At 39.8% G+C, this 14,575-nt stretch overlaps 1 protein-coding gene across 1 annotated transcript in view; it reads left to right on the top strand.

Moving 5' to 3' along the window:
- RDH10 (retinol dehydrogenase 10 (all-trans)) overlaps positions 1 to 8,316 on the top strand; it is a 28,415-nt gene extending 20,099 nt beyond the window's left edge. The window contains exons 3-6 of the mRNA XM_010575924.1: positions 2,893 to 2,991; positions 4,375 to 4,520; positions 4,863 to 4,994; positions 6,915 to 8,316. Coding sequence (XP_010574226.1) covers positions 2,893 to 2,991; positions 4,375 to 4,520; positions 4,863 to 4,994; positions 6,915 to 7,038 — 501 coding nt within the window. The 3' untranslated portion in view covers positions 7,039 to 8,316. The remainder of the gene's footprint in view (positions 1 to 2,892; positions 2,992 to 4,374; positions 4,521 to 4,862; positions 4,995 to 6,914) is intronic.
- The last annotated feature ends 6,259 nt before the right edge of the window (positions 8,317 to 14,575 follow it).

Below are 14,575 nucleotides of genomic sequence, written 5' to 3'. Positions count from 1 at the left end.
TGGCAGCAACTGAGATGACTTTCTCCGATATCCATTTAGCTGAGATGTAGATAGTTGACTGCTAAGTTTTCTACATATGATAGTTGTGCTATCTTTATAGGCTGCCTCAGCTTCAGGTTTGAAATGGATTTGTGGGATAATGTCCCATGACAAAGTACAGGGGCCTGCTCTGAACAGGCTGTTTCAGAACACTGAGGTCTCACGCAAAGATTTCCATGAATTGCTAATTGTCTTCAAAGCAGAAGAGCTGTGTTTTTTTCCTATGTGGCCATAAATGGCCTTTTAAGTTTTGACTTACATGAAGTGGCTGTAGTTCTGCTGATGGGAGTTGTTCGCTCTGCACTTGAATTGCTGAAGACATCACCCAAAATTGTCCTCAACAGGGTTTATTCATCGTGTGCCAACGTCATCTTGGTTGAAAATGGGTTACTTTAGTCACAAGCTCTGAAAACTCAGTCTTTGTAATATTTATGCTTGGAAAGCGTGTAGCATAGTTGAGTGGGCCTTCTGAAATTTACTGCTCTGCAGTTGTTCTGGTTATTTCCCATACCTATATATATGCCTGTGAAAATTCTCTTCTTCAGCCATAGATAAATATAGATGCTTATAGACACCTAGGTATAGTTCATCATATTTGGAAAAAAAAAAAAGGCAGTGCTATAGTATAGATAATAGAAAAGCCAATCCAACAAAGCTTGGTGCACTTGCCTGTTGTTTATCCCTTGGAAGAAAACATTTATTTATGCCTTGAAAGTGGTAGGAAAAAAAAAATCTATTGCTGCTGCTTTCCCTTCCTTCTCTCCCCCAAGACAAACTCCAAGGCGAGTGCCCCATCATTTCTGTAGTTGCTGTGGTTTGCAGCTAGAGCTGCAGTCTGCATTATCAAGTTTTCTGGCAATGCGAGGTAGCAATCAGTCATTCCGATGTGATGTGGACAGATAACTGAGATAAGTGGAAACTGCTGATGGAGCTGACTAATGCTCTGGAGGGGAGTAAATTGTTAGCAGGACTGAACTGGGAGCATGGATCTCTTGCAGGGATAGCATGGAGGATCAGGGCTAACACACACTGTCAATGTTGGGGTGCATAAGGCAGGCTGCAGGTAAATAACACAGTGTAAAACTTCAATGCCGTCCAAGTGAAGCCTCTTACCTTTTGAGACCGTGCTGCCCTGTGATGACTGGGCTTTGTTGCCATGCAACATGGGAAGAGAGGCTGAAACTTTGTGTGCCTGGCACAGATTAGTTTAACAGCGAACTAAATTCTTGTCCAAGGCTCTATATAAGAGGTTTAGAGATCCCTGCCATGAGGCAAGAAACAAATGCAAGGCAGCTTGCTCTCAGATTATTTTTTATAATTGGCTTCGTTATGCAGTTATGACAGAATCTAGGAGTTGTATGAATCAACAGTAGAAAAGGCAAGGAGTCAGGAGGTCTGTTAATCTTCTATCATCTGCCAGCTGTCCAGTGAAAACACTCTTTTGTGTGGTGTTAGGAGGTCTGGATTAGTCATTTAACACCTGCAGGCAAAAATGTTGTACAAGAACATGTGAAAATCATTAGAGCAAAACTGTCCTGACGTCTGTGATTGGAAAATGCAGACAGCATAAGAATGGAATTAGATGGATTCAGCTGTAGCTTGCATGTCTTTTTAAGAATGCAGCTGACACAACTCAAACCAACAATTAAGCAAGTAGCAAATACTTAAGGGGCATTTGCACGCTCTGAGTTTGGATCCAAATTACATGGGAAGACCAGGTTTCTGGAAGGATTAAACATTCATGATACTGAGTGAATTAGAACAGAATAATGGCTCTGTCATTAACAGATTTATATATTAACTAGGCATGTTTGTGATCAAAAAGCATTGTATGAAGTTCTTTGGCAATTTAAAAGTGATCTCGTATAGTACACTGACAACCTAGAAGCTGAAGTAAATTGTAACTACGCGTACCATTTTACTACTGCATTGATTTTTTCAGCATATATGGTGCTCTGCTTAATACCTATTTAAAAAAGGAAAGTGTTGAGTCAGCTTCAGAAAACAGATATGGCAAAGGTAGGTATTCTAGCAGGGGTGATCTTCTAGCAAATGCCTTCAATTTATTCCTTAAAATTTAATTTTTTAAAGGTGTTAACTCTGACTTGGGTTTTTAAACAGAAACAAACTTTGTTATAATCAAAACATAAAAACTGGAGGTTAAAATCAAAGTTTCATCTTGAGACTTGCTTTTGTTTTATTTTGCTTTATTTTGAGAAGGAATTGATAATAGAAATTTATATCTTGTCTTTTTAGTTCAAGCAATGCTTATGGATACTAATAAAGATGGAAAGTAGTTTAGACTAGCAGATGTTTATTAGATGTAAAAAGTAACATCAGCAAAAGCTCTGCATCTAATATTTCTTTTAATGTAAAATGGCCATGATGGTAAGTTAATTGGATAAAACTAGCCATATCTAACTTACAAAACACACTGTCAATAATTAGAACTGATAATCGGCACTGGTCTTAACACAGATGTGCTGGATGGTGTAATTAAACACTTTGCATTCCTTTTTCTCTCTTTAAAAAAAGTGACTTCCATTTTAGGGTCAAATTATCTCTTTCTGATAACTAGTCTCTTGCCGAAAAATAAACATGTCTGAGCTCAATTGATCCTTTAACCTTAGGATTTCTGGAGATATAATCCTTGCTGCCTTGCTGTCTGAATTCACAAACAAGCTGTAGATTTTCTGTTGGCATTTTTGACAAACTCAGAAGTTCAAAACCTGTACAGTGACCGTGCTTCTAAATTCTTGATAATAAACTGAGAGGTTTTGAACACTTAGCACTAATATACTATGTTTGTGGTGTGGTTTTTTATTTTGGGTTGGTTTTTTTTCCACTTTGTAGACCACTAAGGCATTCCTTCCCAAGATGCTGGAAATGAATCATGGACACATCGTGACAGTTGCAAGTTCCTTGGGACTGTTCAGTACTGCTGGAGTGGAGGTTTGTTAGACTATAACAACAAATTTGGCACTTCTTGCTTAGGATAAGTTTGTTTTGTATTATCAGCTAGAGAAAATAAAGTCAAATCTTCAGAGATACTTGGAAGCTATGGTGTCGAGTACCATATCAACACATGGCTCCCTGGGAGTGGGATCCACGGAACTTGGGCAGCCACCGTATTCACCTACTTGGCAGGTGGACTTGCCACTTACAGTGAAAGCCTAGGATGGCTAAGGATTTCAGAATGCTAAGTGATCTTTGAATTACCTGATAAATTTAGGAACCTGAAAAGTGGCCACCTACCTACTCCTGTCAAGATCTTCAGTGCTAAGCTTGAAGCCAAAGGCAAGGATTTTCAAAAGTAATGTTTCCTGTTTCTGTGAGGAAATGGCTGCCAGCTTTCCTTCCAGAATATATGGCTCACCTGCTTTACTAGGCTCTCAGTTATAAGTGTTAGCTTGTCTAGTTGCTAGCAGCTGTTTGAGAACATCAGTTTGTGGGACTTATTTGGTACATAAAACTAGGTTAGAATTAGAGCCTGTTATCTTGCTTTTTGGGTCGTTAGCACAAATGCAAGTGTGAACAAAAAGCATTGAGTTAGTGAAAATGAATTAATGTGTCTAATGGAATAATGGTCATATTACCCCATAAGCATAGGCTGCTTTGCATATATGTAAGGCTCAGTCCAAGACCTTAAGCTGCAGTGTTTCATAACAGAAATGGATGAAGCTGGTGTAACTTCAGGCTTTTACAGTATTTACTGTCTTGAGAAAACTACAAAGAATTTCCTAGACTGTGGGTGTGACCACCAGCAGATGTGGACACATCCAATGGAAAACTCTAATGCTACTACTATCTGTGCAATTATTTTTTAATGTTGCTGAACTTAGTATTTTTATGAGAGCTACAAGCTATATCCTTTTCTGCAAATTAAATAATGCACTCAAATCTCCATTATATCTTCTATTGAAACTAACCTTAAAAATAAAGCATTTAGTATTTTTACACCTATGCCCTGCCAACTCTCCAAGCTTTTTCAAATCTGACCCAAGGTAGTATTGGGTATCTCATTCCTTTGTTGTAACATTTATTATTAAGCAAACTGGTAATTGGAGTAACTTGCCATGTGAGCCTGCCTGATTCAAAGACTTGAATCCAAGGTAATATCCTCCTACATTCAGCTTTCCTGCTTTCATGATTCTGTACTAATTGCCTTAGAAGTAAAGTGATAAATGAGTTGATGTGATGCTCTATTCAGTGGGTGTCTTTTGTTACTGCTTTGAAAATCTGTGCAGGCTCACCTCAGACGTGCTTTGGTTTTGAACATGATTCATATCTGTCCTTTTTCAGTTGCCTTTTTTTCTTTGTTCATTGCCAACACAGGATTATTGCGCCAGCAAATTTGGAGCTGTAGGTTTCCATGAGTCTTTGAGCCATGAATTGAAGGCTGCTGAAAAGGATGGAATCAAAACAACTTTAGTCTGCCCTTATCTTGTAGATACAGGAATGTTTAGAGGGTGCAGGATCAGGTGAGTAAAATTCTCCTTCTGCTTTGTGTTTGCACTGTCATAAAAGTACTTGAAGGTAACTAAACTGTTACTATAAAAATATTAAAATAAGTATTGTATCTGCTTTAATATATGTTAGCATTAGACTCGGAGAAGAGACTTTCTGAATTTACTGTGTCTTCTGTCCTTTTCTACTTAGGCAATTCAAGTTTTGAGCTATAGTCTTTGTAACTTAACAGTGAATATAAAAAAAAGTGACATTTTTGTCCCTGCTGAGGCACTCCAAAGAAAGTGAGTTAATGAACTCTTCATTGAGGTCTGTGGTCCTTTATGTATCTTACTAATCTATCTTAAATATTTCAGGAAAGAAATTGAGCCTTTCCTTCCACCCTTGAAACCAGAATACTGTGTGAAGCAGGCTATGAGAGCTATCCTTACAGACCAGCCAATGATCTGTACACCTCGCCTCATGTATATGGTCACCTTCATGAAAAGGTAAGAGCTGAAGTGCCAGTTCATTGGCAATACAGTCTACAGAATGCTAGTAAAATACATGAGCATGTCTGTTTTCTAGATATAAACAACTTCCCACCCACACAGGCCATGGGTGCTATTTTGTTAGAATTCATAAGTCTCTTTCTTGGCTTGCATGAGTATAGGTTGATTGCTTGGGAAGATCCATAAAACTGAGATCCCATGTATTATGCATCCTTGTTTTACCCTTCTGGTATCTTCCGTCCTCCTTAGATTCCTATTTTATCTTCAACAGACTTTTATTTCCATTGTTTGGGTTCCTCCTTGGGAATGGGGTATGAGGCAGCTTCCAGCAAAGGAACCTCTAGTTCTCTAGAACCAGTGTGTAGGAGGCCCTGCCTGCAGATTCTCTAGGACTTGCACAGATAGGGTAAATAAACTGAAAATCTGGACATTCAGAATGAATTTTCAGAGTCTAAGTTTGGAGGAAGGACTATTTAAAGGAATTACCTCCTTTGTTCTGGCTAACACACTACAGTTTTTGGATGGGAACTCTGTCTAATCTGTAACCAGGCTGACATTTCAATGATGCAGGGTAATACAGGAGTTGGCTCAATTCCGCTGATGCAACATCACTTGCATTCTAGTTTACAGAGAACAGCTTCACAGCTGTCTGTGTTTTTGTTTTAGATATGTAGTGTGTAGGAGGAACCTTAAAATACAGTGTTGTCTTAACTTTCCTTCTGCAAGGGATGGTTGAAACTGAGAACCCTGGTGATTTTTTTTTTTTTCCACTTGCAAGGCAGTGGTTCTCCTCTGACTCGGGTCTCTCATGGTGGGCAGGCTCACCAAAGACTAGAGAAGCCTTCACCGCTTACCTCTTTCCTGGAAGAGAGTATGTGTGTGTGTGTCTCTTCTGCCAATAAATCAAGGCCACTGTCAGCATCTTTAAGAAGTAGCTTCTTCAACCAGAAGCACTCTCTGCACAAGCGGTGCCTTATGCAGCAACAGTCACATCAAAGGCCCTTTGGGTTGTCTTGGCTCAACACTTTAGCTTCCAACAGGGAGATCAAAGCTTCTGCATAATCCATGCCCCAGGCAGCAGCACTTAGATCAAAGGCCCTCCAGTTGCTACTGCACAAGCAGTACTACTGGCAGTGAGGACACCTGTACCAGTGACATCTACTTCTCAGTGCTTCAGTGGTCATTACTTGTAATGGCTAGATTCTGTGTGCTGCTTTCCACTGAATGAGTGTCTGTCCCTATTTCCAGGGGCTGAGGAAATCCCATCTTAGTCCTTCACTAGAGCCTCTCAGTACTACACTTGAAATAAAAGTAGTATTTTGTGGATGTGGGAAGGAGGGGAGGGTCTGTAGCCAGGTATCCTTCACATAGTCACCTCTTGGAATTTTAACTGGAGGAGGAAAAAGGAAATTGCTCTCTTTACTTCAGGCCTTTCTTTTTGAGGATGGATGATTAAGTTTAGAATATAAGTCAAGGTTGTTAGACATCTGGTGATCAAAGAATGGCATTAACTAACACTAATCCCACAGTAAAGAATATCTTAAATGTCTGATGACCTCTGCTGATGTGGCTTTGCAGAGATGCTTTACTTTTAGTAGGCCTTCTGTGATGCCCTTGCCACCCCCACCTCTTTAAAACAAGCTATCACACTGCTTGTAAAGAAGCAGCAGAAAATCTGGTCTAAGTTTGGAGGCATGTGAATAAGTAGCCTTTTCTTCCTTTCTGCTTGCCTGTGTGGTTGGGACTCTAGAATTTCAATTCTTTCTGTAAGTATCCCTGTGAAATAAAATCCTTTAAGACTCTTAAGAAGCCTCTCCAATAGCTATTATGTGGCTTTTAAGGAGACTAAGTACATAGTGTAAGCAGAGGTTTTGTTTTATGCTGTCTTCTAACAATTTTATAAACTCTTTTTCACAGTATTCTGCCCTTTGAAGCAGTTGTATGCATGTACCGATTTTTGGGAGCAGACAAGTGTATGTACCCTTTCATTGCTCAAAGGAAACAGGCTACAAACAACAATGAAGCAAAAAATGGAATTTAACACTGTTCTGGATGGACTAACATTTATAGGTGATTACAATAATGTTACATGACTGAATTGCGAAGTGCACTTGCATCTGACAGATGCAAATGTCAACATCTTATTGTGGCATTCTCTTGGGTCCTAAACTTGTGTATTGAACTCTAAAAATCAATGGATTTTTATATACTGTAAATAAAACTGACTAGGGTACTTGGAAAATGTGATAGGTAAGCAAAGTGAATTTACAATGTAGCTGCCACCATTGTCCTTTAGAATATCACTGTATGTACAGTAAACTAGTCATACTACTTGTTGTAGGGATGCACTGTCTGATATCTCTTCCTCAGCCTGCCAAGGCTTGTAAGAGCTGTCTCCAACTAGAAGATGCGATGTTTCAGAAATTGTTTGTCTTTCCCTATGTTACTTGGGAAAGGGGAGGGGGGAAAATCTTGAGATTTAAGCTACTGCTCATGGCCTTTTAGCAAATTCAAGGACAGTTTCTGAATGCATCGCTTCACTTGTTCACCCAAGCTCTCTAAAGGACACATGGCCAAATTGTGGTGTAATTCTCTTTTGTAGCAACTGTGTGTGTTCTATTTAAACAAAGATAAAAAAATTTGTAAATCTCTGCCAATTCAAAGGCAAGTGAATGTCTCAAATACTCTCAGAGCAAATTTGTACTGGGCATCTGGTTTTCTAGGAATGCGGTCAATGATTTAAACTGACTTTTTTCAAGTCACTTGATTTGAAATATGATCTGTTCTCTTTCCCTCTATACGTCAGAGTCCAATCTGCTGTTGCGGACTATGTTTCTTTTCTTCCTCCTCATTCTTACTTCCGACAGAGTTCTCCTACCCCCATGAGGAAGCTGTTGTATTAAATTTCTGTAACTGGACTTGTGCCTACAAGACAAAGCAACTCAGCTGAGATACAAACTGTTTATGTAAGTGCTGGTCATATGCCAATTATTAGCAAAGGAAAAATAGAATAATGCCTGATGCAACTCTACATGCAGAATATGGAAGGGTGTAAAGATTTCTTTTTGAGTTGTACTCACATTGTAGAACAGCAGATGACACTTTTACAGTATTTTTTGTAAAGCGAACAATTTTGTGCCTTGAATTTGGTAATCTGTATTAGTGAAGCATTGTAAAAGTGAACTTCTACCTCTGTATCTTAATGTATACCATCCACCTGTAAACTATTGGGCAAATTGTGATTACTTTTTTAGAATGTCTTGTTAAATAGTGACCAATGCCTGTGGTTATTAAAGTGAGCCACCTTTTCCTTAAAACAGTGATTGGAATGCTTCCTTTAAAGACTAAACTAATGCAAACTACTTGTGCCTGTTCCATAGCTCTTTAGTATCAACACAGTTCAAATACTTATTGCTCAATTCCTGTATCCACTTTGTCAGCTACATGGTTTACAGTGTAATCTCTTAAGTCTATCAGTAAGTACTGTGAAATTAGGCTGTAGGAGCTGACAGTTTTCTGTCATTTCTAAACTCATTGATGAAGTAACTGGTCAAAGAGCTTTTAAAGAATATTCATTTTGGTTTTCTATGGAGTTTCATTTTGATCTACCTAAAAATGACCTGGTGTGGACACAGTTTTAGTGAATTAAAAAGTAAATGTAGTTTCAGTACAGCTGTAGTTATTACTGCACATATATATATATAGCATACATATAAAATAAAAATTGGTGTCTGTATGGAGAACAGTGTTGTTAACTAAGCCTGTTTAGAAATTAAAGTAGAAGAAACTGTTTACCCCTTACTCCAAATTCCATGCTCTTTGAAAAAGCCTCTTAATTTGGCTCCGGGGAAGTCATTAGCGCCCATGTTCTTACAGCAAAGTCACTAAGAGCAAGTACAGCAAATTTCATTCTATTACATAGCATCATTTTAATGCACATTTGTTTTTCTAAGATGTCTCAATCTGTATTGCTGTCTTGGACTAAGAAGCAACTTTGAAAGTTTGATATACTGATACTCAAGACACTTACTACCCTGACAGAAAAGGAAAAATAAGAAGCTGACCAGTAATACCAAGTTTCCATAAAGCATCATGCCAATTTACAATGGTTACAGGCTTACTTCGAAAAGCAAGTTTCGGGACTTGTAGAGTTCTACTTCAATTATTGAATATGTTGTCATCCTGGTTTCTCTGAATTTACTACCATTCCAGAAATATCATGGTCTATCTCAGTTCTTGAACTGTGTGGCTGAGGGGTGGCTTGTGACTGGTGCACTCTCAACAAGTTTTAGAAACATGCTCACAGACCCTTAACTTTTAATCTCCTATTCAAAAGTCAATTAGATACATATAGAGAAAGGGGATACCAGATACCTTGTAGATCTGGTGAGAATTGCTTAAGTGCTTGTGGGGAGGATCCTTGAGGCTGATTTTATATTATTCTAGTTTGTCAAGTAATACAAAAGTTATTGCACACAACATCCCTGGAGACAGCTATGGCTCCAAACTTAACAAAATGGATAGTGCTTGTCTTGCAGAGTGGGAGACTGAGCTTAAATTCAGTTTAAGGCTCCAGAGAAACAAATTCCAAGTGTTAGTTTTTCTTGATACAGAGGAGCAGGTTTAGAAACAATCCTGAAACTTCTGTCACCTCTAGTCACACCTTAAAAAAAAAAAATAGCACATGAAGTTGGTCACCTGCCCAAGATGGTTTTCTGTTGGCTTGGTGGCTTCCCAGTTGCATGGGTGATTCCTACAAAGCAGGAAGAGAAGACTTGTGACTGAGGATGGAATGGGAACTGGGGTTTCCCCTGTTTAGTTTACCTTAAACTGCTGCAAATACCATGTGATGCTGAGAGTTTCCTTTAATACTATGATCAGAAACTATGAGAATTACTGTGTCTCTTCAGAGTTGTGGCTAACTGATAGACTGCATTATTTCAACACAAAGCCAGTGTAGCTTAAATAGCTCAGTTAAGATTTAAATTCATACTTTAAACTAGGAACTTGGTGTAGGAATGTTTTCCTTCATTCTGTAGGACGATGCCAGAAAAGTTTACTGTTAAACCCAGATGAGCCAACGTGGGTGCACCTCTTGGTATGTTCCTGTCTTTGTCTTGCTGTAACAACCAGATGCGATAGGCAGCTGATGAAAGTTTTCTCAGAAAGCTCCTATCTTAATGGTGCTAAGCTTAGAGTCATGTAAACAAAGTGTTTGAAGAGCATTCTGTAGCACTGTACTTCCCAGTACATAGAACAAATTGCACCCTTGATGCATCTAGGGTGGTGCTCTAGGGTTAACAGTCACTGGAGAGAAATAGGTGCTTCCTGATTTACAGACTTGGGGGTTTTTTGGTGAGTTTTAGTTGTGTTCCTATCTGATGAGTAGATACTTCCACAACACAGGAGCTGGCTGCTTCCTCGCTGCAGAAGATGTCTGGATGACTAGTTCAGACATTATAATCTGTGCTTGGTCAGAGGAATGGTACCTTAAGGGTTTACATGTGTTTTGTTTAAACCAGAGCTCAGAAGGTGTGAGAACTTTTTCCTCTCTGAGGAATAAAATTCCTCATGTTTACCCCGTGGTAAGTATATGTGTGCAGGCAGTTGCTGCAATATAACTGGCATATCAGAAGTGTGTTCACAGTCAGGCTTACCTTGTGGTAGCTTACTCCTGGCCTTACACCTCGAGAGTCTGTCTGTAGTTCCCAAGTAAATGTGTACACAGTTTTTCAGAGCCAGGCTCTTCCCAGTGGTGCCCAGTGACAGGACCAGAGACAATGGTCACAAACTGAAGCACAGGAGGTTCCCTCTGAACATCAGGAAACACTTTTTCCCTGTGAGGGTGACCAAGCACTGGCACAGGTTGCCCAGGGAGGCTGTGGAGTCTCCATCCTTGGAGATACTCAAAAGCCATCTGGACACAGTCCTGGGCAGCCTGCTCTGGGTGTCCCTGCTTGAGCAGGGGGGTTGGACCAGATGACCTCCAGAGGTCCCTTCCAACCTCAGCCATTGTGTGATTCTTTAATAAAAAGAGGAGCCTGGTTTCTGGTTAGTAGACGTGCTATGAAGGTGAATTAGCGTCTCTTAAAAGCTCCACTGCATAGGAAGGAAATATAGAGTAATCCGAATTCACATCTCCTAATACCAACTTCCTATATGGACAGTCCCAATGGGTAGTAGAGTCTGGATTAATCTCATTAACTTTATATAGCTAAATAGGAGCTTCTAAACCTAGATTTTCCCTCTGTCCCATGTAACAGAGGTATCTGGGGGAACAAACTTATCTCTGTAAAATCTAAGCTGTTCTCAAAGTGAGTCTTCCTTCTCTTCCATTCCCTAGTTGTTAAAAGGAATCTGGGGTTGCCAGGTTTCTAAACTGGGTGCACCAATCAAGTAATTGGAGTGCGATAAGACAAGTTTGTGCTTAAAGTATCTTTGCTTTTGGTGTTAGTGGTTTCCTGTACTGTGTACTTGTTGGGTTATTTTATGTATTAATGTAGTTGCAGCTTGGTGAACCTATGCTACATGTCTAATAGAGTATAAATTGTTCTTTCCCCCACACCCCGTTAGGCCTGTTCGGGTGGTGTATGTAGAGTTGTTAACACACAGTAAGTGCATGCTTTAGCTTACATCATAATGACTTGTACAGAAGACCTCTAAGTGAGGTAAGCTAATCGGGAACAATACCCTTTTGCTTTGTAATGATTAAATAGTTCAGAAGCAAGTGTTATTCTTTACATTCAAACACCATCATAGCCTGTTGCAACTTGAGTGTAGAAAAACTTTGATGAGCCTTGTCTTCAGGAGCAACTTGGGAAAATTCAGAGGAATCAAAGCTGTGTAGCAAACGCATACAAATTAAAGGATTAAGTTACGGACCACTATGGTTCTAAAAGCGTGCATCTGCACAAGAGTTTAATGCATATAAGAGCATTAAATTGACCTCTGAGTTTGATTCCTAATTTTTCTCTGTGTCTCTGAGTAGACAAGTCCTAAGTATCTGTTCAACAAAACCAGATGATCGTAACACAAGTGGTAATCTGGTTAGTACATAGCCTCAGAGTCTGTTTCTGTCCATTAATGCTTTAAACCCAAGTTTTCCAAGTACAGAAGCTTTGGGGCTCTGCTCCATTGCTGCCAAGTTCATATCCCACAAACAGGAAATAAAACTGTCTATCACAGAGATATGGTCTTCTAACAGCCCCCGAAACAGTGGTATAGGCAGAACTGGTTGATGAGGGCACCTGATTTAAGGCTTACTTTGTCAGGAATCTTCTAACCCTAAATTACAGGTGTTTAGTCACACAGCTGCTCCCCTCCCTTGCAAAAAAAGCTGGGAAGTCTAGGGATGGTCCCTGACAAAGTTAGAAATGTAGTTACATAAAACCCCAAAACTTCGTATCCTAATTAGCCTGTCATGTTTCAGCCTGACCAATAAATTGTGATATACTTAATGACAGAAAGTATGGCTTTATCGTGCCATCAAAGAAATGAAGAAATTCATACTAACTTTATTTAAACATAGTTTAAGTGGACAACCCAAATATTTAAAGTAACTTTAGAAATAACATTCCAGCTTACATACTTATCTATCTGCTTAATGCTGACAATACACAAACAATTCATTTCTTCCACAAAAAAAACCTTTTGAGCTAAATGATGGATGTGCAGAAGTCAGGATCAAGTGTTTGTGTGTGTGTATGTGTTTGTGCATAAGTTAAATTGGCGGGATGTTTGTTTCCCTCTTCCTAAGCAGGGCAATTGTAGCTCTTAGCCAAGAAGTTGCAATGTATTTTGAAAAAAATGAAACTTTAAACACATCCCTGTCCATACAGGCTGACCCTTCAAAATGTTATCCTGTTGTGATTGAAAGCAATCTGGCAAACAATGTGCCTGGGCCTGTGTCTATGGCACTGGGATAACTGGAGCCTTTCTTTCCTAATCCAATTATTAGTAAAAGCTGCTGTGGCAGTAAGACATAGGGAACAGCTAGAGCTGAGCCATTGGGAAAGCTAGTAGCTGTATCCAGGGTCAGATTTTTAGTGGGAGAGGAAGAATGGGGTTCTACGATGGCTCTAGGGATCTCCCCTCCATACCCTGCGCTAGCAGCTTCTGTTGCAGAGTGTGTGCGTGCACAGCATCCCGCTCGTGTGCTGACATCCAGCCCTCCCTTCTCATTGCAGCTGCAGGCAGCCATACTCTTGAGCAAATCTACTAGGGCTCGTCTACACACATCCCTGCTCAGAAGTTATTCTGGAATAACTACGTGTGAGTGTGTGCCTGTGTTTTTGCATGTCTGTGTGTACCCTTGTATTTTGCAATAAGCATAAACTGATTCAGCCCAACTTAAACAAGAACAATGCTCTGGAGTAAGAAGTTCTGTGCTCTGGGACTTATTCATGACTAGCCAGCGCGTTTTGAATGCCTGTCATGCTCTCATCTACATTGACTGTCACGTCTAAACAAGCCCTTAGAACATAATTACAAACTTTCATTGGGATGCATCCACTTAAGCTACAGATAAGCAAAGTTAGCTGAAATTTGCTCTGTTTTCTTAACAGGCAAGAACGTTTTGATCCACTGTTGTGAACAAACCTTACTCAATACAATTTAGGTCTTTACATAGGTCAGTAGTTAATGGGCAGGTGGAAATGTGTCAGGGTGATTAAGATGTTAGGTTTTCTTGCCACTCTGAGAGCCAGGAATATTGACCTTTCCAACTGTTTTAGAAGGAACATCCTGGCTAGTTAAACCTCTGGCATATACGGTGAGGAGCTTCATGTCAACAGCAGGATCGGAGGAGAGGGTGGAATTAAGGTCTCCCAAATATCCCCAAATCAAGCTAGCATCAGTGCTCCTTATTTTATGAGTGTCTGCACAGAGGTGTCATCACCAGTTCTTGTCTTTTTACTCCTACTAGTTCAACCTTGCTTCTGGTAGCAACAGTGGGAGCCCTAATGCAGATATGGCTCCAAGGGACCAGTGTTTCCTCAAGGCCTCTGCTTTCCCAGGGCTTGCCTGTGAACTGCGATGCTTGAAATGCTGAGGATTGCCAGCTCCTTGTCCAGCAAGTGCTCAGAGTGGTGGGAAATAAGCGCAAGGCAGATGAGACCAATGCTTCCAGTGGAGGGATCATAAGCTAGAACAGTCCAGCAAAAACACCGATACATGGATTTTCTCTTCTCTCACTCGTATCTACAATCCAAACAACCTGATAAGAAATGCCAGCTTTTCTCTGTTGCAGTGACTCAAAATAAAAATCATTTAAACAATTATTCTCTATATTTTATTTCTGAACTTACAGAAGTGGCCACTTCTCTGGTTGTTTAACTAAGAATTTTGACATTTAAAACTGACATGTGACTCACATAATACATCATCTGTTAGCACGTGCAAAATAAGGTACTTTTTGTTAGTCCCAGGGCTAAACTGGGAATTTCTGAGGAATGCTAGGATGGTTCTGAAAATGCAGGTTGTTCAAGCAATAGTTCAGTCTGGTCTAGCATTCTTTCACATCTTTATTTTGTATAGCAAACTAGAAGAAATGACGCAATTAGAAGGTGTGTAATTGTCCT

The sequence above is a fragment of the Haliaeetus leucocephalus genome, unplaced genomic scaffold (genome assembly GCF_000737465.1).
Source record: "Haliaeetus leucocephalus isolate CR32 unplaced genomic scaffold, Haliaeetus_leucocephalus-4.0 Scaffold506, whole genome shotgun sequence".
NCBI classification, from domain to species: Eukaryota; Metazoa; Chordata; class Aves; order Accipitriformes; family Accipitridae; genus Haliaeetus; species Haliaeetus leucocephalus.
Note: the sequence above shows the minus strand (reverse complement) of the source record. Positions and strands in the feature narration are given on the sequence as shown.